At 43.7% G+C, this 24617-nt stretch overlaps 1 protein-coding gene across 3 annotated transcripts in view; it reads left to right on the plus strand.

Annotated features, from left to right (window-relative positions):
* The window catches only part of CELF2 (CUGBP Elav-like family member 2), a 705040-nt gene that overhangs the window by 621988 nt on the left and 58435 nt on the right, over positions 1-24617 (plus strand). For 2 of the 3 annotated variants that reach the window (XM_054987890.1, XM_054987891.1), the window contains exons 7-9: positions 3951-4030; positions 13442-13600; positions 21248-21311. In XM_054987890.1, coding sequence (XP_054843865.1) covers positions 3951-4030; positions 13442-13600; positions 21248-21311 — 303 coding nt within the window. Of the gene's footprint in view, positions 1-3950; positions 4031-13441; positions 13601-21049; positions 21134-21247; positions 21312-24617 lie in introns of all 3 variants that reach the window. The other variant, XM_054987889.1, reaches the window with a different exon arrangement.

Consider the following 24617-nt stretch of genomic DNA (forward strand, 5'->3'; position numbering starts at 1 on the left):
AGAACGAAGTTGCAGTGTGGGCAGGAGAGGCTGAGGACAGTGCGGGGAAAGAAATGGCATAGAAAAGAACAGCACAGAAATGAAGCCAATGTGGTTGAGGGTGGTGGATAGAGCCCTCAATTCAGAGTTGACTTATGGTGACCCCTGGTGGGGTTTTCGTAGCAAGAGACTAACAGGTGGTTAGCCATTGCCTGTCTCTGCCACTCTGGTCTTCGTTGGAGGTCTCCCATCCAATTTCTAACCAAGGCCAACCCTGCTTAGCTTCTGAGATCTGACAAGATCAGGCTCACCTGGCCTATCCAGGCCAGGTCAAAAAGTTGGTGGTGGAGAGTGCCCTCAAGTCATAGATGACTTATGGCGACCCCTGCTGGTGGTTTTATGGCAAGAAACTAACAGAGGTGCCTGTCTCTGCCACTCTGGTCTTCGTTGGAGGTCTCCCATCCAATTTCTAACCAAGGCCAACCCTGCTTAGCTTCTGAGATCTGATGAGATCAGGCTCACCTGGGCTATCCAGGTCAGGGCAAAAAGTTGTTGGTGGAGAGTGCCCTCAAGTCATAGATGACTTATGGCGACCCCTGCTGGGGTTTTTATGGCAAGAGACTAACAGAGGTGATTTTCCATTGCCTGCCTCTGCAACCCTTATCTTCACTGGAGGTCTCCCATCCAATTACTAACCAAGGCTGACCCTGCTCAGCTTTTGAGTTCTGACAAGATCAGGCTCACCAGAAATCCCTCAACCCCCCACCCCCATTCAAGGCTCTTTTGAAAACCAGCATGAAATGTCATAAGTCTGCCTTCATAAAAGACCAATCTAGTTATTTGAATGTATTACAAGTATCATACTAGGATCTGAGAGACCCAGGTTCAAATTTCCACACCGTCATAGTCATTTGCAGCATGCTATTGGGCCAGTAACACACTTTCAGCCTAACCTACCTCACCAGCGTTGTGAGGATAAAACAGAGCAGGCGAGAGCCATGCATGCCAGCTTCTTAGAGGAACGGCAGGATTTTTCTTAAAAGGTATTATTAACACAGAATTGCATCTAGGTGTGGTTTGCAGAATGTCCCGACATGCCAATAGCCCGATTTTATCAGTGAAATCCTAAGCAGAATTACTCCAGTCTAAGCCCATTGAAACCACCTTCCAAACAAGAATCCTATTTGGTTTGCAACAAGGTGAATGGAAACAAGATTAAACTGTTAAAAAGATACACGTATTTGGTTTATTTAGCCTTAAAACCCCAGAAAAAAAATATTTAGACAAACAGAAGAACTCCTAGGCTTGTCGGGATCTACTTTGGCAGCTATGTCAAGGCTACAAGCTTAGAGTCTTAGAGCCAAGCTACAAGTGACGCCTGACACAGGTTGGACACTTGTCAGCTTCCCTCAAGTTTTGATGGGAAATGTAGGCATCCTGGTCTTGCAGCTGTAATGGAGAACCAAGCTGTAAAACCAGGATGCCTACATTTCCCATCAAAACTTGAGGTAAGCTGACATGTCCAACCTGTGTAAGGTGTCACTTGTAGCTTGGCTCCTAGACTAACAGCCAAAACCCCTTAGGGAGTCATACCTGCAGTGGAGGAGGAACATAAGCTCACAAAAGTTCACAATAGGATTTCCTATCTGCCAGGTTACTAGGATTCTGAATTTTTCTAGACTTGGAAGCACAGCCGCTGTTATTCTGGTCACTTACACTCATGTTCTTTGTCACGAGGATGCCACTGAGAACTGGTTTTTTTCCTTCTTCCCGTCAACACCACGGTGCTTTCACCTTTTCCTCACCTTTTCTGCAATCTTTCCCAAACCTGCTTTGTTCTAACGTTTTGGGAAAGACTTCTGCAAAGCCGAAGGGCCTGCCATGTGAGTGGATTTTCCTGATCTCACTCACATCAGCGCCATTTTCTTTTCCCCGTTATCCCTTATAGCGGACATCATTCCCCCACTCAACATAACCAGGTGATTTTTTTGAGTTTGTTAATCAATTACTGATGTAGCAATATAGCTGTATATTGGTATATCACCAATTTTTTGTTTAAAAAAAAGCCTCCTGGTGATGGATGGTGAGGGAGGGGGAGGGGAATGACCACCAGAAGAAAGATGGGGGGAAACCTACCCAGTGGAACCCCCACTACCCCTGTGGCAAACACAGAGGCCTTGAGGCTTCCCCCGGAAAGCATTGCTGTGTGGAAAAATCCTCTGCCAATGTGAGGAAATGGACCATTTAACCAGCTGTTGATAACTCTGAAAGATCTTCCACTTGTTCAAGACTTGAGACTGTGGGCCAAGCTACAAGTGACGAATGACACTTGGACGGCAAGTGGATCGAGTGGAGGGCAAGTGAACAGGGAGAAATACACTTGCCGTTCAAGTGTCATTCGTCACTTGTAGTTTGGCCCTAATATTCTCCCCGGTTAATACACAGGTATGGGGTCAGCAAGGCAAATTTGGCAAATTCTCAATCTGTGATGATTTGAACATAATCTAATTCTGAGATCTAGTCTAGCAATCATCCCATGGCATAGGTACTCTTAAGTCATAGACAGATCTTCCCTGCCCTGACCCCTTGACTTCCAGGTTCATTTATGTCAAGAAAGATCTGTTCGCATTCCTTAAAGTATGCCAGTCGGCTCCTTCTTAACTATAGGAATGAATGAGATAGCACATCCTTTTAGGTGGGTCATGTGTCCACCTGATCATAGGGATATGTCTGGATCGACACAAATGTTTTTAGGGTCATTTAAATGCAGCTATGTTTGTACTCAGAACCAAGTCTTTTGTCTCCAACCCATACATACTGGTTTGTATCCAACCACCCTCCGAGGAGCCTTCCTCTATCTTAAGTGGCTCTTCCTCCAATGGAATGAACTTGCCCCTTAAGTTTAAAGGAAGGCCCCTTAGGATGTAGGACAGCTTCAAACTTTGCTCAGAGGAGTGGCAGGATAGGAGAAGAATCCATCCCATTGTTTTTGGAAATCCATCTTTGGGGATGAGCCAAAAACACATCCCTCATTGCTGCAGAACTGATTGCTGATGACTCCAGACATTACTGAAGAAGAGCCACCAGCAAAACACAACTCTGACTTCTCCCTCACCCTTCCACCCACTCCACATATGCTCCAGTTTTTGGACCACGTTGGGGTGGCGACAGTGACACACAAGCTCCAGTTCTGATGTCACAGGAAGCACCAACTGCTTAATGTTGGAGATCCAACAGAGCATTCACTTGGTGGTGGTCTTTTCCGTAATGTCCGAAGCCACTAAGAGTCATGTTGAGCTCAATCCAGTATCCCGAATCAGTCACAGCGAAGTCTGGCTTGAAACAGCAGCAGTCTGCCTTTGGGAAGACCATTGATTTCAGTGCATGGAAGCTCTGTGTAAGATGCTGAAGTATGCCCCTAGTTTCTTTTTCTTTTTTTGCCGTGTTACTGACCAATGCTTAATGCTTCATTCAGTAATTAAACCATTCGCTACCTAATGCAGCTGGCAGTCTTTTAAACTGTGATCTTAAATTAATACCTTTTAAATGATATAAACGTCTTAGATAAGCAACTTTGAAAAGAAAAAAAAACTAACAATTGTTTCCATGAATTTAAGAAGTTGTCTTTTTAAAAAGCCTCTTTCAAATGCCATGGCTTAGAAGGGTGGAGAAAAATGCACAACCACCACCCCAATTTTCTCACCCAAACTCAACTTCTTCTTCTTCTTCTTGCCCCTCCCCTCTCTCTTTCTCCTCCTCCTCCCCTCCACCCATCTATGGTCAAATTAGCAAGTCAGCACTGCTGAGAAAATAAGAAGTGGTGTTTGTTGTTTTTTTTAATTTTATGTACTACGAAGAACAGTGTCGTCTTGTGGCCGTTCTCGTAGACTGTGTTGGTTTAACAAGCGTCCAATCCTTTTGTCTTGTTGTTTTTTTTGTCTTTCCTGCTCCCTGTCCCCTTGTTCCCACAGGCTGTGCGTTTGTCACGTTTTCGACAAGGGCAATGGCACAGAATGCAATCAAAGCCATGCACCAGTCTCAGACCATGGAGGTACAGTAATGTATCATCTGCCCTTCTTTGTTTTCTTTGTGCAAAGGATCGGGAATGATGCCACCATGCTCTGCCGGAGATGATCAGACGCATGACAATCACAGACTTGAAACTTCTGCCTGACTCTCTTTCTCTCTGTTATGGCCCCCAGTCTCTGTGACATTTACTTCTCTTAATTGTCTGAGAACATGGGGATGGAGAATAAGTATTATCAATAAAAAAAAATTTAAAAAAAGAACATGGGGACGATCACCCTGTTGTGATTGCACAATATGGTGGCATTCAGCAGGAAAATAAAATAATTTGTGGAAATGCCACATCACCGTCTGGCGAAATTATGCATTTGGTACATTGGATTGTCCTTTTATATGGTTCCAATGCAATCCGTGCACTGCAGGCCACCAGTTGTAAATTCAAACTGGCCCAGCGACGTGTAGAAGGGCAGATGGTTTTCTGCATACAAATATCTATTATTCCAAATAGCCAATAAAAATTCAAATTATGTCAGAATACAATGAATTGCTAGGCTCTTCGTGAGAGAGCAAGCTTCCGTTCCATTTTTTGGCTCACGCTTGGCAAGCAACCCGATATTTAAATTGGCTGGTTTGGGTTTTGTTTTTTTTAGTCTGTGATTTTTGTCATGGTCCTTCTGAATTTTGCACAAAAAAGCTTCATGAGTCAACTATGTCTTATTCTGGATCTTCTAATTTAATCATTTGAAAGTGCATGTTATATTGTATTATGTATACTGTATCTGTGTATTGATTATTTCTTCTAAAGCGGCATTTTGATGTATATTGTGTTTCTTGCTTTAAAAAAATACAATTCTCTGTATTCTTTAACAATATTTTCCCCTTTGCAATGCTCTGTTCTCCCAAAGCATGCTGCTGAGTACTAAAAAAAAAAAATCATCGCGTCCCTGTCATCAAACTGCTTTGTGTACTACGCAAAGACAAAATTACGAGGATAAAACTGCATGCAAATGTCACCGTCTTCTGTATTTTCCAGACATACTGATATTGGCATTGCAAAGCGACTGTCTTTCCAATTGCTCCTCCTGACTTTAGTTGAGATTATTTTGATATTTTATAATCCATGTGTTTTTCTTTCCAGTGCTATCCATTTTTTAGGCATTGAGAAAATGCACTGTTAGATGGGACTCTGCCCCAGAGAGAACCCCAAATTTCCTTCACTAGCATTTGCTGTTTAAACACATGTGTGTATATGCGCATTGATGAAAACATACGGACATTATTTAAACCCATCTCTTTGGGTTCAGTAAAATTCGTTTGCCTTTTTTTTCCCCGGGCACGCCCATTTCAATATTAGCAAGCACGCCTTATGTTTAGTTTCAAGATAAAAATATCCCTGTGCATTTTCTTGTATCTAATATCATGAACTTACGTTATAAAATGAACTCAACCTTATTTTAGGGACAAAGTACACAAAATACTACTAATAATAATATTTGATTTATACACCGCCCTTCAGGACAATTTAATGCCACTCTCAGAGCAGTTTACTAAGTGTGTTATTATTATCTTCATGACAATAAGGTGCCACCCACCTGTGAGGTGGGTGGGGCTGAGAGAGCTCCAGAGAGCTGTGACTGGACCAAAGTCACCCAGCCGGCTTCAAGAGGAGGAGTGGAGAATCAAACCTGGTTCTCCAGATTAGAGTCCTGCCGCTCTTAATCACTACTCCAAGCTGGCCCTCTGGAATGCTATACCTTGAAATGCTGGGGACTTGTGAATCCCAGACACTTGCGACATCGTTTCCGGCTGAGTAACCAAAAGCGGCACTACTATATTGTGGGATGCTCTAAGATTTCGCCCAGACTCCATGTTACAGTTTTGTAGGACTCTGATCCAGCCCCTATTTTTCCCTCACTGCTCAGTGGCGTGAGGGTGGGCAATGGAGGGCAGGGACAGCAGTTCCCTCACCCTCAGCAGGCACTGGCAAGAGAAGTTATTGGCACCTTCTCATTCTTTTCAGACTTCGACTGAAGTCTTGCTGAGGGCACTGCCATGGCCTGACTGCAGTCAATCCCCCGTGTTTTCATGGGTTCTCTTAAACAAAACCTGATTATGATGAGGTATACCTTGCTGCACATAATGGCTGATTTAATTGATACATTTCTTATATTTGATCATTCCTTAATACTGTCCTTTGTCAAGATTGAGTCCCGTAGCTCCACTGATCACAACTGACTCACCTTGTGTGAGCGGAGATACCAAATTCTGCCCGTATCTGTTCAGCTGCTTCATCTAGAAGCAGCCACTGCACCATATGCTACAGTCTGGGAGAGCTCTTATATCGGGCTTCAATCAGGTAGACAGGTTGATGGAGTATCCTGAAGGTGATGTTGGAATGTATATAGACAACTGTTCAGTTGAGGCCTGTTGTTTATCTCCTGTGCAAAGCAATGGTATTAGGGATATTCCCATGTTATGTTTTGCCCAGAGGTGTAGTGTGGGGGGGCGGCCGCCGTGGGTGCAAAATTTTGAGGGGGGGCACTTCCGCGCCCCCCACAGTGCCCCTTTGCCACTGTCTCCCCACTCGCCTCTCCGCCCCTTCACCACTGCCGCCCACCTTGGCTCAGCCCCCAGCGAGTCAGGTGCCCCAGAGGCACGGCGGCAAGCGGGGAGGCGGGTTGCCTCCCCACTCATCTCTCTGCCCCTTCACTGCTGCCACCTACCTCAGCTCGGCCCCCAGCGGGTGACATCATCCGCGCAGGGCCGGAGCGCGTGTGTGCTTCACGTGCATGCACGGAGTGAGGGTCACCACTCACCGCCTCCTGCCCCGGGAGCTCCACAGCCACGCTATGCCACTGGTTTTGCCCAGGTTTCTACAAACTTTTTCCAGGACTGGTGTTCACTAACAGGGCTTTCCAGTCAAATGAGTCTTTGAGTACTCTCCTGTTCCACACTTTACGTGGAAACGCTAAAGCAGGTAGCACGAATGAGTCATGTGTAGAGATGGGCACAAACCAGAAAAATTCAAAACCGTGTGGTTCATGGTTTGTCACTTTTCATGAACCAAGAACAACGAACTTTCATGAACTTGCCCTGGATTGTGAACCGGTTCATGAAAACATCACTTCCAGGTCAGTAGAAGGTTTGCAGAGAGCCCACCTCCACCCCTGTTGCCTAGGAAACTGATTGATTGGCACCAGGCTGTCTGCAGTGACAAACCGAACGAACTTTCGTGAGAAATGAGTCATGTGGGCACGAACCAGGAAAATTCCAAACCATGTGGCTCGTGGTTTGTCACATTTCATGAACCACAAACCACGAACTTTCATGAACTTGCCCCGGATTGCAAACCAGTTCGTGAAAACATCACTTCCAGCTTTTAGAAGGGTAAAGATATGTGATTCCTCCTTCTTTGCATATTAACTCAAAATAATTAAGAAAGCATGACTCACTCATGCTATATATGTTGGTAGTTCTTCCCTATAACTTGAAAAGCAATCTCTGGGTGCCTTTATTCAACATAATAAATCCTTGCCAGCCACATAGCTCCTCCACATATGCTGCACAGATCCACTATCTACCTACCCAACACATACCGTGCACTCTACATGGGGAAAGAGTTTGGCATACCATTGGCGTGCCAAATTCTTATCTATCATTTGCATCTCATCTCCTGCTTTGCACTTAAGCACAGAACAAGGAGTGTTGTAAAAGATAACAAACAACAACAGATAAATTAAGACACAAATTCTCCAAGAGCTCCGACGTAAACGGTGCTAAAATTTGACCTGGCATTGGTCCGGGTGAAAATCAATAAATCAGAAAGTAGGAATAGACCAAAAGGCCATATAGGCCATTTCCACATGGCCAAAGCTTCCGGAAGATTGTGTGAAACTCACGGAACGAAGCATCTTCCTAGCGCAATTTCCTGGCACAATCCCGTTTAATGGTGCGATTTCTGGCATCATCGTGCCATTAAAAGGGATCATACTGGGAAATCGCACTAGGAAGATGCTTTGTTCCGTGAGTTGCACACCATCTTATGGCTACATGTGAAAATGGCCATAGTCTAATCCTCTAATTCAAGCAAGAAATCTTTAATTCCTCTGAAGATTTCAGCACTTAAGTCCCAAGATTTCCATTAAACCTTGGGAGAATCTGGCCAAAACCAAATGTGTGAATATGCACACAAGATCTTTTCACATGTACCTGTTCAAAGATATATGAGGTTGGATCCTTCTAGCATTTACACTTTCCCAGTTCTCTCCTGAATGCATCCCGTTTGATTTTTTATTCATGTAGGTCTTGCTACCACCAAAATAACCTTTTCTTGGGTTAAAAAGGACCTCGTTCTCCCTCTTGCATGAACGAAAAATCTAACATGACCCTGCCCGTGGTTTATTTTTGTGGATTGGGTCTGTGTGAAGATTTTTAAAAAATCTTTATTTAATCATTTAATTAATATGAAGTGATGAAACGAAATAGGAAAATGTCTATCATCCTGAAATAGCAAATAACAGTAGGTGAAAGAGAGTATATTGATTTAGGCCAATATGCTCTTATGTTTCCACCTCCTCGGTTATTAAGGTCAAAGATATGGTAAAGATTTGACTTTCAATAGCTAATATTAAATCTGGACACTCAACCAGAAGCCATCATGCCCCGGAACATTTTATTTGATTTTTTGCTTTTTATGTTTAATGTAAAAAAACCCAAAAAAACTCATTTTTAACCACAGATTATATGCTTTGCAGTCAGGTTTCAGCTGAAACAGTGACACCGTTCTGTGCCCTCCCCAATTTCATTATTTTCACTTCTTTATCACTCACCGCTACGATACATTTTCAACATGAGATCAGAATCCAAAATGATGAGAATGACAATGTTGGGGGAGAGGGAGGGAATGTCCCCCCAAATGTCGTGGACTCTTTTAGTATTACTTCCCTTCTTAGCTCTATATCTTAGTACATTATGATCACATCGTATTTGAACCTGATATGCAGGACTTTTTTTCAGCAGGAACGCGGTGGAACAGAGTTCCGGAACCTCTTGAAAATGGTCACATGGCTGGTGGCCCCGCCCCCTGATCTCCAGACAGAGAGGGGTTGAGATTGCCCTCCGCGCCACTGGTGCGGAGGGCAATCTCAGCTCCCCTCTGTCTGGAGATCAGGGGGTGGGGCCACCAGCCATGTGACCATTTTCTCCGAGGGCAACCCACTGAGTTCCACCACCTCTTTTCCCAGAAAAAAAAGCCCTGCTCATATGTATATGTAAGTGAGGTTATAGACAAATGCAGGATTTGATGGAGGTGCTAATTTTATTTCTATATCTAAAAGGGGGAACAAATTAGTTACCAAAATAACAATTCTGTTCTCATATGAAGCCACTTTGGTATGTGTGATTTCAATCTTTATGATGTTTTGTTCACTTGAAATTGCAGCACTGATGAAATGTGAAACAGACAGGAGCGAGGAAAAAAAAGAATTATAGATTCATAAAACGCTACAATATTGTTTATACAATTTACTGCCAGTTAAGCATTCATAAATACAATATCGGCTGTCAGCAGAGCTCGTGACTGCAAGACTGTAGACTGGAACCACTATCTCATTTCCCTGTCCTTGAAATTTATTTCTGTTCCTTTTGAAAAGGGTTTTAAGAGTTTCATGTGTGTACTGGGAACGTGTAGTATAGTTTTGTACTTCTCTGAATTACTACATGAAACAGAATCCAAATGTCTCACATAACCTGTTCTATCATTTAAGCCGGTCTTGATTTTTAAAGATCTTTTGAAAGAACAATAAGAATTTTTTTTTTGCATTTATGTTACAAATAACTTGGAGAAAGCAGTTCCCTGGCTTGATACCTTCTCTCTAACCTTTATAAGTATCTCTGTCTGATTTTTACTTGCCCGCCCCTAAAATAAGCCTCTCCTGCTTCTCCTTTAAAATGAATTAAACAGCATTTAAGAGAGAGAAGGTTTGGAGATGGAATACTACTTGTTTAGTGGGGCAAGTGCCGTTAAAATAAAATTCAGGGTGCTACACCTTGCACCCCAGGCGCCCATTTCTAAGCATAACAGTTTGAAAACCAGCACGCTGATAGTTGCCGTCTTATCACGTTTTATTTCATAAGCTTTGATCGTATAAAGTCTGATCAATCTTTAGAGAAAAGTTTGCATCAGTTTGTGTGCTCGCGAGCATATGTGTAATAATAATTATAATAACAATAATAATAGTAATGTGTCCAGTAGCACCTTTAACCAACTTTAGAGTAGCATAAGCTTTCAAGAACCACAGCTCTCTTCTTCAGTTGCATCTCACGAAGGGAGCGGTGGTTCTCGAAAGCTTATGCTACTATAAAGTTGGTTAGTCTTAAAGGTGCTACTGGACTCGTTACTATTTTGCTACTACAGACTAACATGCCTAACTTCTCTGAATAATAATAATAACATTAGATTTATATACCACCCTTTGGGGCAACTTAACGCCCACTCAGAGCAGTTTATAAAGTAAGTTATTATTATCCCCACAACAATCACTCTGTGAGGTGTAGTGAACAGAACAGAACTTCTCTAAATGAGCTTGTAGGCAAGCAAGTTTACTTGAAAGTAAATCCTGTTTGCGAACACTAGGAATTGCCCCCTGCTAAGAGTGCTTAGGTTCACAGCCTTAAAGTTCCAAAAGTAATCATAGTTAAACCCGATCAAAATCTCATGTAGTGCCTAAAAAAAGGAACAGAATATCAATTTTAGGATCATCCTAGCTACTTTGAAGTAAATGGGCTCGGAGGAGTGTAGCTCAGTGCAGGATTACACTGCAAATTTGATGGAAGGGGGGAAAAACACCGTTCAAGTAAACCATGATTTATCACAATGTCTGAACATTGCAAAAGAAATTGTGGTTTGCTTAAACTACGTGGAGTATTTTAACAAATTTGCAGAGTATTCCTATGCTGTGTTATACTCATCTGAGCCTACTGACTTCAGTGAACTTAGAAGAATGCAACTCTGTTTAGGATAGCAATATAGGTAACAAATCCTGGTTTGTGCATAAACCCTGTTTTTTCTTTTTAATGTGGTAAGCTACTCAGGACATGAACTCTATCCTGCCATCTCTGTGGCAGGTCATCTAAATGCGGCTGCACTCCTCAACAAACTGCAGTTGGGGGAGTCTGAGGTCATCACAAACCACAATTAGTTGAAACTGTGGTTAATGAACTAGCTACAAACCCTAATTTGAAATCCTGCTATTATGATAGGCAGTAAATCCTTGCTTGTTGGGCTGTCTGCATTCGATCATCACAAATAACTGGGTTTTGATTAAACCACCTGTTATAAGCCACAGGTTATCATGTTGTCTGAATGTAGATTCAGTTTTACAATGGATTTGGGGGTGGGGTTAAAAAGCGACAGACTAATCTTCAAATAAGTACCCATCCTGCCGCTGATTTTTTTATAGCAAAAGAACAATTATGGTTTTGATTCTTCCAATTCATAAGCCCTTTTCAAATTGCATGTACTGGAAGACTGCCAGCTGTGCATATCAGGAGGATTGTAGGTTATGCAAAGTCCTGATATATGTAGTTGGATAGCCCAAAACATAATGTCAGAAAAGACTACAGACTATCGGTGTGTAGGGCTAGGAAGAAATTAGTCTAGCTCCTTGAATTCAGATGCAGGCTGCTCTCTTCTCAAACATCCATCCACCGATAGATTAGCCTGAATCACCTAGTCTAGAAGTGATTGAAAATGATGTGCTATCCAGAAGTGTGCTTACAACATGGAATATATTATTGGCACACAGCCAAGTGCTTCTAGGAGCAGAACCACAAGTGACAAAAGGCACAGATTGGACACTTGTCTGCTTCCCTCAAGTTTTGATGGGAAATGTAGGCAGCTTGGCGGAATGTTGGACAAGTGACAGTTGAAAAGTCCATTGGACAGCAGTCAGAGAGCGAAGCTGCGAGACCAGGATGCCTACATTTCCCATCAAAACTTGAGGGAAGCAGACAAGTGTCCAATCTGTGCCTTTTGTCACTTGTGATTCTGCTCTCATGAGAAGCAAGTCACATAAAGACCCCCCCCCAAACCAGAGAATGTTAACCACGCTTAGGTTCAATCCTGTGGAAACTATGTGGACTTGTTCTCTTCATTCTGAAGGCACTTGGGAATCATGTCTACATTTCTTTGGCTTAGGGCCCCCAAGGCCAATTAGTGAGGTTTGCATGCCTTTACAATAATGTAAAGCATGCTTTTGAACATGGGGTTGTGCACCCTGTTATCCTGAGCACCAGACACATACCTTTACAACTTCCTGTGTAGCAGGAAAGAAGATAATTAGGGCACCTCCCACCTTTTCATTCCACAGACCAGTCACAGGTCCCCCCTTCCATGTCTTTCATTGTGGCACACACCTGGAGCTCCACTCCCCATAGCAGGTAAGGATGGGAGAGGGCACAGAGGACACAACTGAAGGACCAAAAATGCCTTCTCTCCTATTGCACCATGAGACTTAAAGGTATGTGTCTGGTATCCAAAGTAAAAAGTGGAAAGCGTGCTTGTATATCTCCCATTCATCTCTGTTAGGCTTCCATTGAAGTTCTTTGTAGTCCAGATTTTGCTTAAACAATAATGTTTTTCACACATCCTTAAAGGGACGGCCCACTCACCAAACACGGGCGGCTTTTCTCCTTCACTCCACACGTCTCCAATTTCAAACCAGTAGCAGACTGTTTGGCTTCTGTTTTTTTCAGCGCCTTTTCTGAGAATGCAATTTCCTGCACTTTCCTACATCCCCAAAAAGGCGCTGAAAAAACAGAAGCCAAACAGCCTGCTGCCAGTTTGACATTAGAGATTTGTGGAGTGAAGGAGAAAAGCCACTAGTGTTCGGAAACGGCCAATCAAATGCTAAATATGCTTGCTTGAAATCAGTAACGTCCAAGGAAGTGTATTTAGGATCAGGAATTAATGTGAGGGGAAGGAGAAAATTTAGAGCTTTGCAAAACTTGGCGGGTTTCCCTTTTCCTGCCATTGTTTAAAACTAACAAAAATAATAAAACATCGGAATGCTGATACTAGTTTTTAAAAGCAGCTTTATGTTGTATCTGAAAAGGATGTTATCAGTGACAACCTAAGCAGAGATACGGCCATCTAAGCCCATTGAGTTCATTGGATGAAGAAGGGTGCACCTCTTTTAGGGCTGCACTGTAAAAGATGTTAAAAATTAAGGGTAGGAAAGAGTAATTCCAAGTGTTTAGAACTGCCGTCTCTTAAAAGGCGGCCTTTCTGCAATATCAGAATGCACTTTTTTACCTGAGTCACACGGTCAATTAAAATAGCACCATTTCCAGTGGTTGGAAGGGGAAGATTCCTCTAGATAAGACTCATGAAAATGTGTGCTAGAGTGATCCCCCCCCCCCATCTGTCCAATCACAGGGCTGTTCTTCACCAATAGTCGTGAAATTTGCTGATACCCAAAAGGACAAGGAGCAAAGACGTTTACAGCAACAGTTGGCACAACAGATGCAGCAACTCAACACTGCCACCTGGGGGAATCTCACAGGTCTTGGAGGACTGACGCCGCAGTACCTGGCTGTAAGTAATCATCAAATTTGATTACATGCACTTTCAAAGCAAACGGTGATGTTTATCTTAGCAGAATATGGTTTAAGCTGAGCTGTTCGTTCAATTGTCGTGTAAACTGACAGCGCTGAGTTAAGCATGCTTCTTGGGGCTTGACTAAGAGGGATGGTGGAAGATCTGCGAAAAGGTCTTCAGCACATGTTTTCCTTGGCACAAAGCAGCTGTGGAGGGTAGCCATGATTTGGCTCAGGTCTATGATGCATGGGGCTTAACTTGTCCCAGTCTCAAAAGGTCATCTGAAAAATTCCTGTATGTTTTCCCTAAGGGGCGGGAGGACACTGGAAGTCAGTGCAGGCAGTTTCGCTCCTCTTATATGCAATTAAGTTCAGATCTGAACTCGGAACCTTCATGGCTGCAAATTACTGAAGAAAAAATGCGCCGGAGCTGTGCTTGTAGGTCATGCGTTGTCTCCCTTAGTTGTGCCTCAACATAGCAGTGAACAGGAGCATAAGACTGGAAATAAGTGAATTTAAGGGAAATGACCCACAACCCATTTGTAAGCAGGCAACTACGTTTCGAAATTGGAATGTTGAAATTCAAATTCTGAATTTCAGATGGTAATGTTTCAGTGATGGGAGTGAATAATTACTTTTTGATGTGATAATGCTCATGTCTGTATACATGCCTGTATCAGCATTTGTTCAGCTCTGCTATTTCAGTGAGAAAGATACAGCACCTTCGCTGAGATCTCCATGTGTTTCTTTAAACACTAGAAGTTGCTTATTTCTTTCCTTTTTTAAATCTCCAGAAAGTTAGATATGCAACTTTGTGGGAAAAATGAAAGGCATTTTCAATTAAACCGTCAATTTCTGGCTAGAATCCAGGACACTTCTATTTAAAAAAAAATGAGTTGATTTTGTCCAGTAGATCATCAAAAAAGGGGGGGGGAGCTTTGAAAAGATAATGTTTAATGCACAGATTTTAAAAAGTGTTGGGAAAAAATTACTTTCTTTTTGTAATTTAGTTTGGACTTTGAAAGGAATTGTAAAACTTGTAGATTTAAAAAAAGTGTTGGGAAAAAAATAGTTTACTTTCTTTTTGTAATTTAATTTGGTACACGGGTAGGGATCAATTTGTTTTTTTTTTTGGAATCTGGCCTGTGAAAGCCACCATACATTGTGTGTGTAAGATTCCATCAAGTCGCAGCCACCATGGTGAGCTTGTAGAATTTCCAAGGCAAGAGAGAAACAGAGGTGGTTGGGCATCGCCTGTCTCTGCATAGCACCCCTGGACTTCCTCGGTGGTCTCCCGTCCAAGTACTTACCAATCCCGCATAGCTTCTGAGATCTGACCAGATTGGGCCATCCATATCACAGCCACCATATATTACACAGCAGTAAATGCACATTTTCTATCACGTGCGTGCAATGGTTGGTCCTGCATTTGCACATGTATCTTCGATGTACACGTTTTTGAAACAAGAATTTGCCATGTGCAAATGTTGCAAGCAAGTTGCAGGTTTACAGGAACACATGAAAACAATTTCAGGTGCAGGCCTCAAAAATGTAATATAGAAACTACGGGGAAGTATTGAAAGTAGGGTTGTCCGGTCCCCTTGCCCTCCCAGCAGGAGCAGGGGAGAGCTGGCACTTACCTCATGCCTTCTGTATGTGTGTTTTCGCATGCAAGCGAGCACTCCCAGCACTTGCGTGACAACACCACTTCTGGAAGTGACATTGCCACTAGGGTTCCCAGGTGCCCACCGGTGGCAGGCAAACTCCCAGGGATTTGCCCCCTCGTCTGCTGATCACCCAGTGATTGGCAGGAGGTGGCAAGCTCCCAGAGGTTGCCTACCATTGGCAAGCATCTCAGAAACACGTGCCGCACGTGCACTCCCAACCAGCGCCGTGGCATTACTTCCAGAAGTGATGTCATTGTGCCGGCAGCGGGAGCATTCCTGTGTTTCGTTTCGGGCTGATTTGGGCCCCAAACGAGTTGAATCGGCCCCATGCAAAGCGTGGGAGTGCTTGCGCGACCGGCATAATGATGTCATTACCAGAAGTGCCATCATCGCGCTAGCCCTGGAGCGCACATTTCCTCACAAGCAGCATGAGGTAAGTGCCAGTTCTCTCTACCTCCCACCAGGAGGTGAGAGGGACCTGGTAACCCTAGTTGCTACACTAGCCACGGGAGCACTCCTGCACTTCACAGAATCAACCTGTTTGGGGCTAAAATCAGCCCCAAACAAAGCACAGGAGCATTCCCGAAGCCAGCACGACAAAAATACTTCTGGCAGTGATGTCGTTGCATCTGCTGGGAGCTTGCATGCCGTGCATGTTTCCAGGTTGCCTGCCGTTAGCAGGTGATTTCCAGGTGACCCGACACCCCCCCCCCCCCCCCCGCTGGTCGGCAGCAATCAGTGAGCAAGCAAATAAACTGCTGGGAAATTGCCCACCACTGGCAGGCACCTGGGATCTCTAATGGAAGGAGAAATGCCTTCAGATTATGAAGCTGAGAGCGATCCACAGAGCTGTAGCTGGCATTTGAAGGGGTCAAGCTGTAGGAAAGTCTCCTTTTGAATTCTTGCCTATAATTTTTACAAAGAGTTGTATTTGCCTCTGCACACTGGCTGAAAGAGCTGTAACTCCAAAGCATGTGTTTTTTACCCAGACAGCCCCAGGTTCTCTTCTCGGTATCTTCAGCGAGAAGAATCTCAGGTGGCAGGACTGGGCAGGACTTCTTCCTGACTCCCTGGAGAGCTGCTGAAGTCAAGCTAGAAAGGGCTAGAGTAGACAGACCCACTAGGCTCAGCTACATACCATAGTGAGAGTTCTGTGAACAGAGCTCTGGCAAATTGGGCTCAATTCCAATTGAGATCATGGTGTGAGAAGTGGGTTGCTTTAAGCCTTCTTCCCAGCACTGTTTTCCCAATCAGAAATGGCACCTGAAGGGCCAGTTTGCCTCACTGGGGCCAACATACAGAGAGAAGCCCATAACAAAACCTATCTGCTTGCCCCATTTAGGGTAAATAGAGGCTTCCCAAGGCGACTGCAGATCAAGGGAATGGTTCTGTGGGAAGATTTTAAATCTCTCACCTCACACTACAGACCAGGTTGGAATTGGACTCCTGCATGCCTGTTTTTTAGGGAGGAGAGGGCGCTCTAGGAATTGTGCTTACAGAATCAGGGGTTTTTTTCCCCCTCAGCCAAAGTATGAGGTGAACTGAGTCTGACTGAGGGAAAAAACGCCTCAGGGCTTCTTATATCATTATATTACTTTTTAAACAACGGTATGGGCTAATAAAAATGGATTTACTTAGTAGAACTCACATAAATGAAAGCAGTGTCTGAAACAATTAGTTGTCTGAGGGCCAAACTACAAGTGACGAATGTCACTTGAATGGCAAGTGTATTCCTCCCTGTTCACTTGCCCTCCACTTGCTCTCCACTCAATCCACTTGCCATTCAAGTGTCATTCATCACTTGTAGCTTGGCCCTGAGAGACAGACTACATATTATGCTGGAGATCTATGACTGATTCTCCAAATGTGTTTTTGAACCTCAGAAGCAGCCATGCTGGGCTAAGGTTTGGATCGAGGCCACAGCACTGGGCAATGGAAGAAGAACTCTTTCCTCTCACGCCATTTTTCTGGTTGAGCCCCTGGGCTGTAGAGAAAGAAGACAGGAACCTTGTCTTTGCCTGTCTTTTTTCCCTAACTGCAGCCCAGAGAAGCAATTTCAATAGGGAAAATGTGCAGGGGGAGGGGGACTCATCCATCCTGATCCATATTGGTTTCCCCCCTGATTGCTTTTTAGGATCGAAAGATTCAACCACATCTCTCCAATGTAATATTTTAGCTTAGCCTTGAATTACCTGTTTGATTTTCGAAGGTGAAGACTAGCAAACCCAGAGCTAACAAAACACCCTTGGTTGGAATCTGTCATTTCTTCTGCTCATTTGGATCCTGGAAGTCCGTCCACTAACTTTTCCCATTAATGGTGAAAAGACTCCCATCCAATGGAGAAAGACTTTTTCCATCGGTAGACGATTTGGCAGAGAACAGCCATTTTATCCAATTCAGTGTAAATAGTTCCCTTCCACCGCTGAACTCTTAAATATTTGAATGTTCACAGTACTGTTCTTCTCTTTCCCCTTTCAATTCAAAGGGGTGTGCTTTGTAGATTTATTAGAGATACAACATCACCATAAACGGATGACATCATATGCATGAATATCTAAATTCCTTAATTCATAAATCAGGATTGCATGTCAGCTGAGAACATTTTTTTGTACTCTGGCCGTTTCCAGATAGCTTACCTTCACGCGGGACGTCGTGCCTCATTGCGGGGAAAATGCGAAATATCGCGTTTCCTCACGCGTCGCGCAAAACTCACGCGAGGAAACGCGATATTTCTCATTTTCCCCGCAACGAGGCGCGACATCCCGCGTGAAGGTAAGCTATCTGGAAACGGCCTCTGTGTTTTTCTCTAAGAATCCAACTGGATGTCTGTCAAATGAAAAACCAGTGTTACAAAGGTCAGGGTTGACTTTGATACATACTATAGCACACAGGATTGGATCAACATCTCTGCAATAGATCCAGGACTTGGTGCTACAAGAAAACACATGCACATTTGTACACTATAATACAAACTACATTCTATGCCCCCAAAAGCAAAATTTGTAAAATATGATATTCTGCATCAGATTTCATATTTTATATAATGCATTCTGCTTTTTGTCAATCTGGCTGCTGAGCTTTCACTTGCAAGCCTATTTTCTTCGCATTCAGAGTTAGAAACTTGCTTTTTTAAAAAAAAGCACAAACATGAGGATAAAACCCATGTACAGAGTAGGGCTGAAGTCCACTCGGTTTCAAAACTTCAAAGCCTCTGAAAATGGAGGTTCCCTTTAGGTCCATGGCTTAGCAACATGGCTTAAAGCACCTCTCTTTCAGTAATCTGTCTGACCCCCTTTTGAAACCATCTATGCTCCTGAACGTTTCTTATTTCCACTGGCAGTGAATTCTAATTGTTCATTGACCGAAGGAATATTTCCTTTGTTCATCCTAAATCTGTTGCCCATTCTCTTCATTGGGTGTCCTCCAAGTTATGCACCTAGGAACTAAGTTTCACTGAAGATGATCCTTTATCATGTTGGTACAGACGGGTGTAGCTGCAGCGTTGATGACGAAAAATGGTTTGGCCATATCATTGGGTGGGATTAAAATTTTAGTTGGCTTCCCGATTTAGACTTCAGTGAACCTTGAAGCCATTGCAAAATGCTAGTCCGGTGTAAAATGCTGCCTCAGCTCACGATTTGTGCCTTTAAACATCCCATAATAGCAGGACAGTAGTCCCAGTTGTGTGGAATTTTATAATTACAGCAACCTGCTTTGTACAAAGTAGGAAACCAGATAGACTGCAATGTCCAGAGGGAGTATAGATCAGGAGGGTGCCTAGCTCTACATATGTCCATCACTGGGGCCTGATTCACACATCCATGAATCCAGGGCTTTTTTTCTGGGAAAATAGGTGGGGGAACTCAGTGATGGAACTCAGGACCGCACAATGATGTCACTTTGGGTCAGCTGGAACAAGGGGGGAGTTTTTAAAAGTTTAAATCACCCTCGGTGAAAATGGTCACATGGCCAGTGGCCCCACCCCCTGATCTCCAGACAGAGGGGAGTTTAGATTGCCCTCCGTGCTGCTCAGCAATCTAATCTCCCCTCTGTCTGGAGATTAGGGGGCGGAGCCACCAGCCACGTGACCATTTTAAAGAGGTGCCGGAACTCCGTTCCACCACGTTCCTGCTGAAAAAAAAGCCCTGCATGAATCACATTTGATGACCAGCAGCTGTATGTTTGACTGATCTCCATTTGAAAAGTATTGCGATCAAAGTAATGCAACAAAATCAGAATATTCTCTCTGAGAAGTTCACTCTGTGATGCTCCATTCAAACATGCAAGCCGTCGCTTGGTGTTACAGAGTCATGTATGTGTGAACCAGTCAAACCCTTCAACTGCTTTCATTTGCCACGCTATGCTTTGCATTACTGTGAAAATTCAGCTTGGACTGGTCTGTACCATTGCATACTAGACATGGACACGGAACAACAAAAAATGAACCACGAACCACAGAACTGGACCAGTTACGAACCAGTTCGTGGTTCATGGTTCGTGGGGTTTAAATGCCCCTTTCCAGCCGCTTAGCAGTGGCAGGGGAAGGGGCTTTTAACAGTTTAAAGGGCCCTTTCCTGCCTTGCAAGCAGCAGGTCCTTTAAACTATCAGCTGGCAGGTGGCAGGGGGTATCCACCCCTGCCACCTTCCAGGTGATAGTTTAAAGGGACCTACCGGTGGCAGGGCCTTTTAAACTGCCCAACCCCCAACCTCACACTTACCTTATCCTGCAGCGCAGTCCTTCCTCTCCTCCAATAAGGGGCGGGAAGGCTGTTTTCAGCCTCTTCCGCCACCCTGAGGGCCTGCAGGGTGATGGAAGAGGCTGAAAACGGCCTCCCTGCCCCTCAAATGGCTGCCACGGCAGCCATTTGAGGGGCGGAAGGCCATTTTCAGCTTCCCTGCCCCTCAAATGGCTGCTGCAGTAGCCATTTGAAGGGCAGGAAGGCCGTTTTCAGCCTCTTCCGTCACCCTGCAGGCCCATAGGGTGGCGGAAAAGACCGAAAATGACCTTCCTACCCCTCCTGGGAGGGCCCTGCTGCAGCTGGGCCCTTAAACGGGCAGTTTAAATGGCCATTTCCCTGGAGAAATGGCCATTTCAACTGCCCCTGTAAATACGACCCAACAAACCAGCATGGAAAGGAGCTTCCACGAACCCTGGTTCGCAAACCCCGAACCAGCCTGGTTCGTGGGGTTTTTTGGGTTGTATTTAGGTTCGTGCCTGTCTCTATTGCATACACATACAAATAATCACTGAATGTTGGTTGCAGTCATCATGTGAAGGGCACATAATGTGGTGTGAACCAACCCAACTGATGACTGGCCCCAGAATATGAAAATTGCCTCAGCTGAAAGGCAGTACTTTTGCGCTATTTGGGAAAATGCTTTCTGGTACCTGTGTTGATGCATTTATCCAAGCAAGTAATTTCTGTGCATTGGGAAAACACGATACGGCGATCAGAGAATGTGATAGGGTCCTCCAGCTCTTTAATTCAGCATTGTCCCCAAGCTTGTGGGCGAATGTGAACTTTGGCCGTTGTACGAATGCACAGTATCTAGTGATGTCAAAGAAATGAGCCTGTGTTTTAAGCGGGGAGGCGGAAAATGGACTGTGATTGACAGAGATGAGTTATGGTAACTGCTAGACTGCAGAGGGCAATGATTAGTCACGCTACGTTGGGCTGAAATAGATTTAACACCTGGCTGTTAAAAAGAGTAAATTGATTAATTGTTTTAAAGCAGCAATGTTATTGAGTTTCCCCAGTGTCTGTGTGTTTCTTAATAGAGATTAGACATTAATATGGATTTACAGCATCGACTCTGGGGACCTTCATTCCAACACCAGGCAGAAGCAAGAGACTGTATAAATGTAAAGCAAACTATAAGTATCCCAAATTTAATTTGATTCAGATAATTTTGCTTTAATCTTAACTTGTTGCGCGATTAACCTCATTAATGTTGTTTGTTGTTTATTCATTGGCAGCTTTTGCAGCAAGCAACTTCCTCCAGTAACTTGGGTGCCTTCAGTGGCATTCAACAAATGGCTGGTGAGTCATGACTTTCGGGTTAATCCATTTGGGAGGGAGGCGGGGAGGAGATTGCATTCCAAGCTTGGTCATTTTAGGTGTTTCTAACCCTTACGCCCTTTAATTAGGAGCCAGATTTTAGGAGGCAGTTTAGTGTAGCGGTTAAGAACAGCAGAACTTTCACCTGGAGAGCCGGGTTTGTTTCCCCACTCCTCCGCTTAAAGCTAATTGAGTGACCTTACATCAGTTACAGCTCTCTCAGAGCTCTCTCAGAGCTGCCCACCTCACTGGGTAATTGTTGATAGGATGATAATAACACACTTTGTAAACTACTCTAAGTGGGCATTAAGTTGTCCTGAAGGGTGGTATATAAACTGAATGTTGTTGTTGTTGTTGTTGTTGTTGTTGTTGTTGTTGTTGTTGTTGTTGTTGTTGTTGTTGTTGTTGTTGTTGTTGTTATTAAAAGGCTCCTCCAGGGTTACATTCTTCAATGGTCAGCCTTGTCTTTCCAAGGATGGACCTCAGCGTGAACATTTCCATTGCGTGAAGCTCATTTCCACATTTTGATCTTGTCCATCTTCCAAAGAAGTCACATGACTCTCCTCCATTTTACCCTCACAGCAACCACCCTATCAGAAGGCTCAGGCTAAGATTGAGGTTAGACTGGCCCCAGCAATCTTCATGGCAAAGTGGGACATTGAACTCATGTCCCTAAGACCCTAATCCAACCACTACACCATGCTATTACTACTACCATGAAGCCTTAAGGCTTTGCACCAATCTCGTGGACATTCTTAAGAAATCACTTCAGACTTGCATCAGCCAATGGTCCTTCTCATCCATTACCACTAACTTTGACTGTCAACAACACATTAAAAGTCAGCAACTGATGAACCCCTTCAGTCAGTCTTGGTGCTCCAACCACATATAAGTAAATATTGTGCTATACTCAGTCCTTTTTTTGTGTGTGATATGGGCGATGTGCTTATTTTCAGCTTGAAAACATGTGATTGGAAACCCAGAATCTTGAGGCTCTGTATTCGCACATACTCCAGCTAGAAAATAAGTGCATTGGCGTATTCATACAAAATGGCAACCACGTACATTTTGGAAATTGTGGGTTGCACTCTTCCTTTATGCAAGGTTGGAGTACCAAATCTGTAACAACTGAACAAAGCTGGGATCTCATGTGGAAGTATTTTCTGTCCTCATTATATCATGGATAGTTTCCTCTGACATCTCTAATGAGTAACTTTGTTACCAAACTTGGAACCATATATTGACTTGCTTCTTGGAATCAACATGCCAGCCATCTTAAAGCAAATCAAACCACCAATATTTTTAATCAGTAGAGTCCTCTTTGCTGTCGAAAGCAAAGACGTCTTTGGACTGGACCCCTCTTCTTCCCAAGAGTTTTCCCTAGAATTTGTGTAGTCTTAAGCAGAGAAATCTCTTTCCAGAGAACTGTTTCTGGAGATACTTTCAACTGGAGATACCAAGGGACAAGTCTTGGATCTGTGAAGTCTGTAAAGTCTGTGTTCCACCACTGAGCCACAACCCCTCGCCAAATACTAATGTCTCTGAATTTTTCAAGAATCTTCGGAACCCAAAAGTCTTAATGAGATTAGGGACATTTTTCAAGGGGTTCATAATATCTCTGCCATGTTGCAACATGCTATACCATTTCTGTGCTTCCTTTTTCAAGGAGTGAATGTGTGGATACCACCCCAATGCCCTTCCGTGCCAGGACTCATTTCCATGGCAATACCCTATCACTCCTGTGTTATTTGCCAGCAACTTTATGCAATAGCAGCTGAAGCTCGGTGTTTGATAGGTACCAGCAAGGAGATTAGTTGTTCCTCCAAGAAACTTGAGTTTTCTTTCTCGTAGAATTTTAGCAAGAGCACGTTAGAGAGATGTATATCGGTAATGGATAGGAAAGAACTGAACAGGCTGGGTTATGGGCGTGTGGAGGGAGACTTACCAACAGTTCAATGTAAAAGGGAGCTGTTATCAAAGCACCTTCAGGATGCTGCCTCACTCTCTCCCCCACCACCTCAAAGACTGCAAAGATCAAAGCTCCCAAAACATTTTTTCTTCTAAAATAGATACCTCATGGGACTCTGATTTGGGTCAAGACCACAGTGGGAAGAAGGGGTTAACCCTTCCCTCTGCCATCTTGAGATAATCTCACACAATTGTTTACATAAGACACTGTTTGGATTTGATACTCAGGGTCCCCTAGGATAAGAATTTTATAAAGATCAGTGTGCTGCAATGGAAACGGAATGGCAGGAAAGTTCCGTCCTGCTGGTGGATAATTTAGAGAGCAGTCCTAAGCAAATGATGTCAGAAGCATATTCAGAGCATAACTCAATGGGGTTACTTCCAAGGAAGTAGTATCGCATTGTTAGTCTGGATCCTATCCTTTATCTTTGTCATCAGTTCGGCCAATAGGCCTGCAGAACTGATAAGATCTGGGAAATGACACAATGGGGGCATACATACACGGACCCTCATCTTCAACCAAATCAATTCCCCACACAGCACTGATATTGAGAAAGACAGAGTGTTTGGAGACCTCAGTCCCAGATTTACCACTTTCACATATCATTAGAGACCATCTGGATTGCATGTACAGGAATGTGCTTGTATGATGGACAGGTTTGTTGCATTCACTGTGAATGTTATCAGGTGTACCCTTAAAATATCTTAGATCTCCACCTGAAAACAAAATGGAACATGTGAAACAGTCCTTAAATGTCTTCGCTTAGACTCTTTGCCAGTTGAACCCGTTAACTATTATTTCTTAATAGCTGAGGAACTGTTCGTTCTTCTAGCTGTTCCTTAAGGCATCACAGGAGACCAACAGCAAGATCTTGAACAAGAAGTTTCCGAGCAATCAAATTAATGATAGCCCTGGCTTATTTTGATAATAAGTAGCAGTTATAAAAATGTCGTGACATTCTTAATGAAACCTAAGATTACGGGCCCTACCTTTTTTATCCAGGCTGGTGAATTTCTTTTTATAATTGTGGGAAATTAACTAAGCGACTTTAAGCAAAAAAAAAAACATCAGCACAAGCTTAGCCCACCATATTACAAAGCAGAGGATTTTACATTAAAGCGTTCAATTCTTTCGCCCGGGGGCGAGGGGGAGGGACAAGAAGCCGAAGAAAGTGGCAGAGAAAAAAGACAAAGGAAACATACAAAGTGCCTTTGAAAGGCAGTTAGTTGGACGGCTGCTCCGTAATGAGCTGCGTGCCAGTAGTAAGTGATGTACGGTGATTAATAAAAGGTCACTCCTGCTGGCTGACCTGCCATGCT

The sequence above is a fragment of the Eublepharis macularius genome, chromosome 9, assembly GCF_028583425.1.
Source record: "Eublepharis macularius isolate TG4126 chromosome 9, MPM_Emac_v1.0, whole genome shotgun sequence".
Taxonomy (NCBI): Eukaryota; Metazoa; Chordata; class Lepidosauria; order Squamata; family Eublepharidae; genus Eublepharis; species Eublepharis macularius.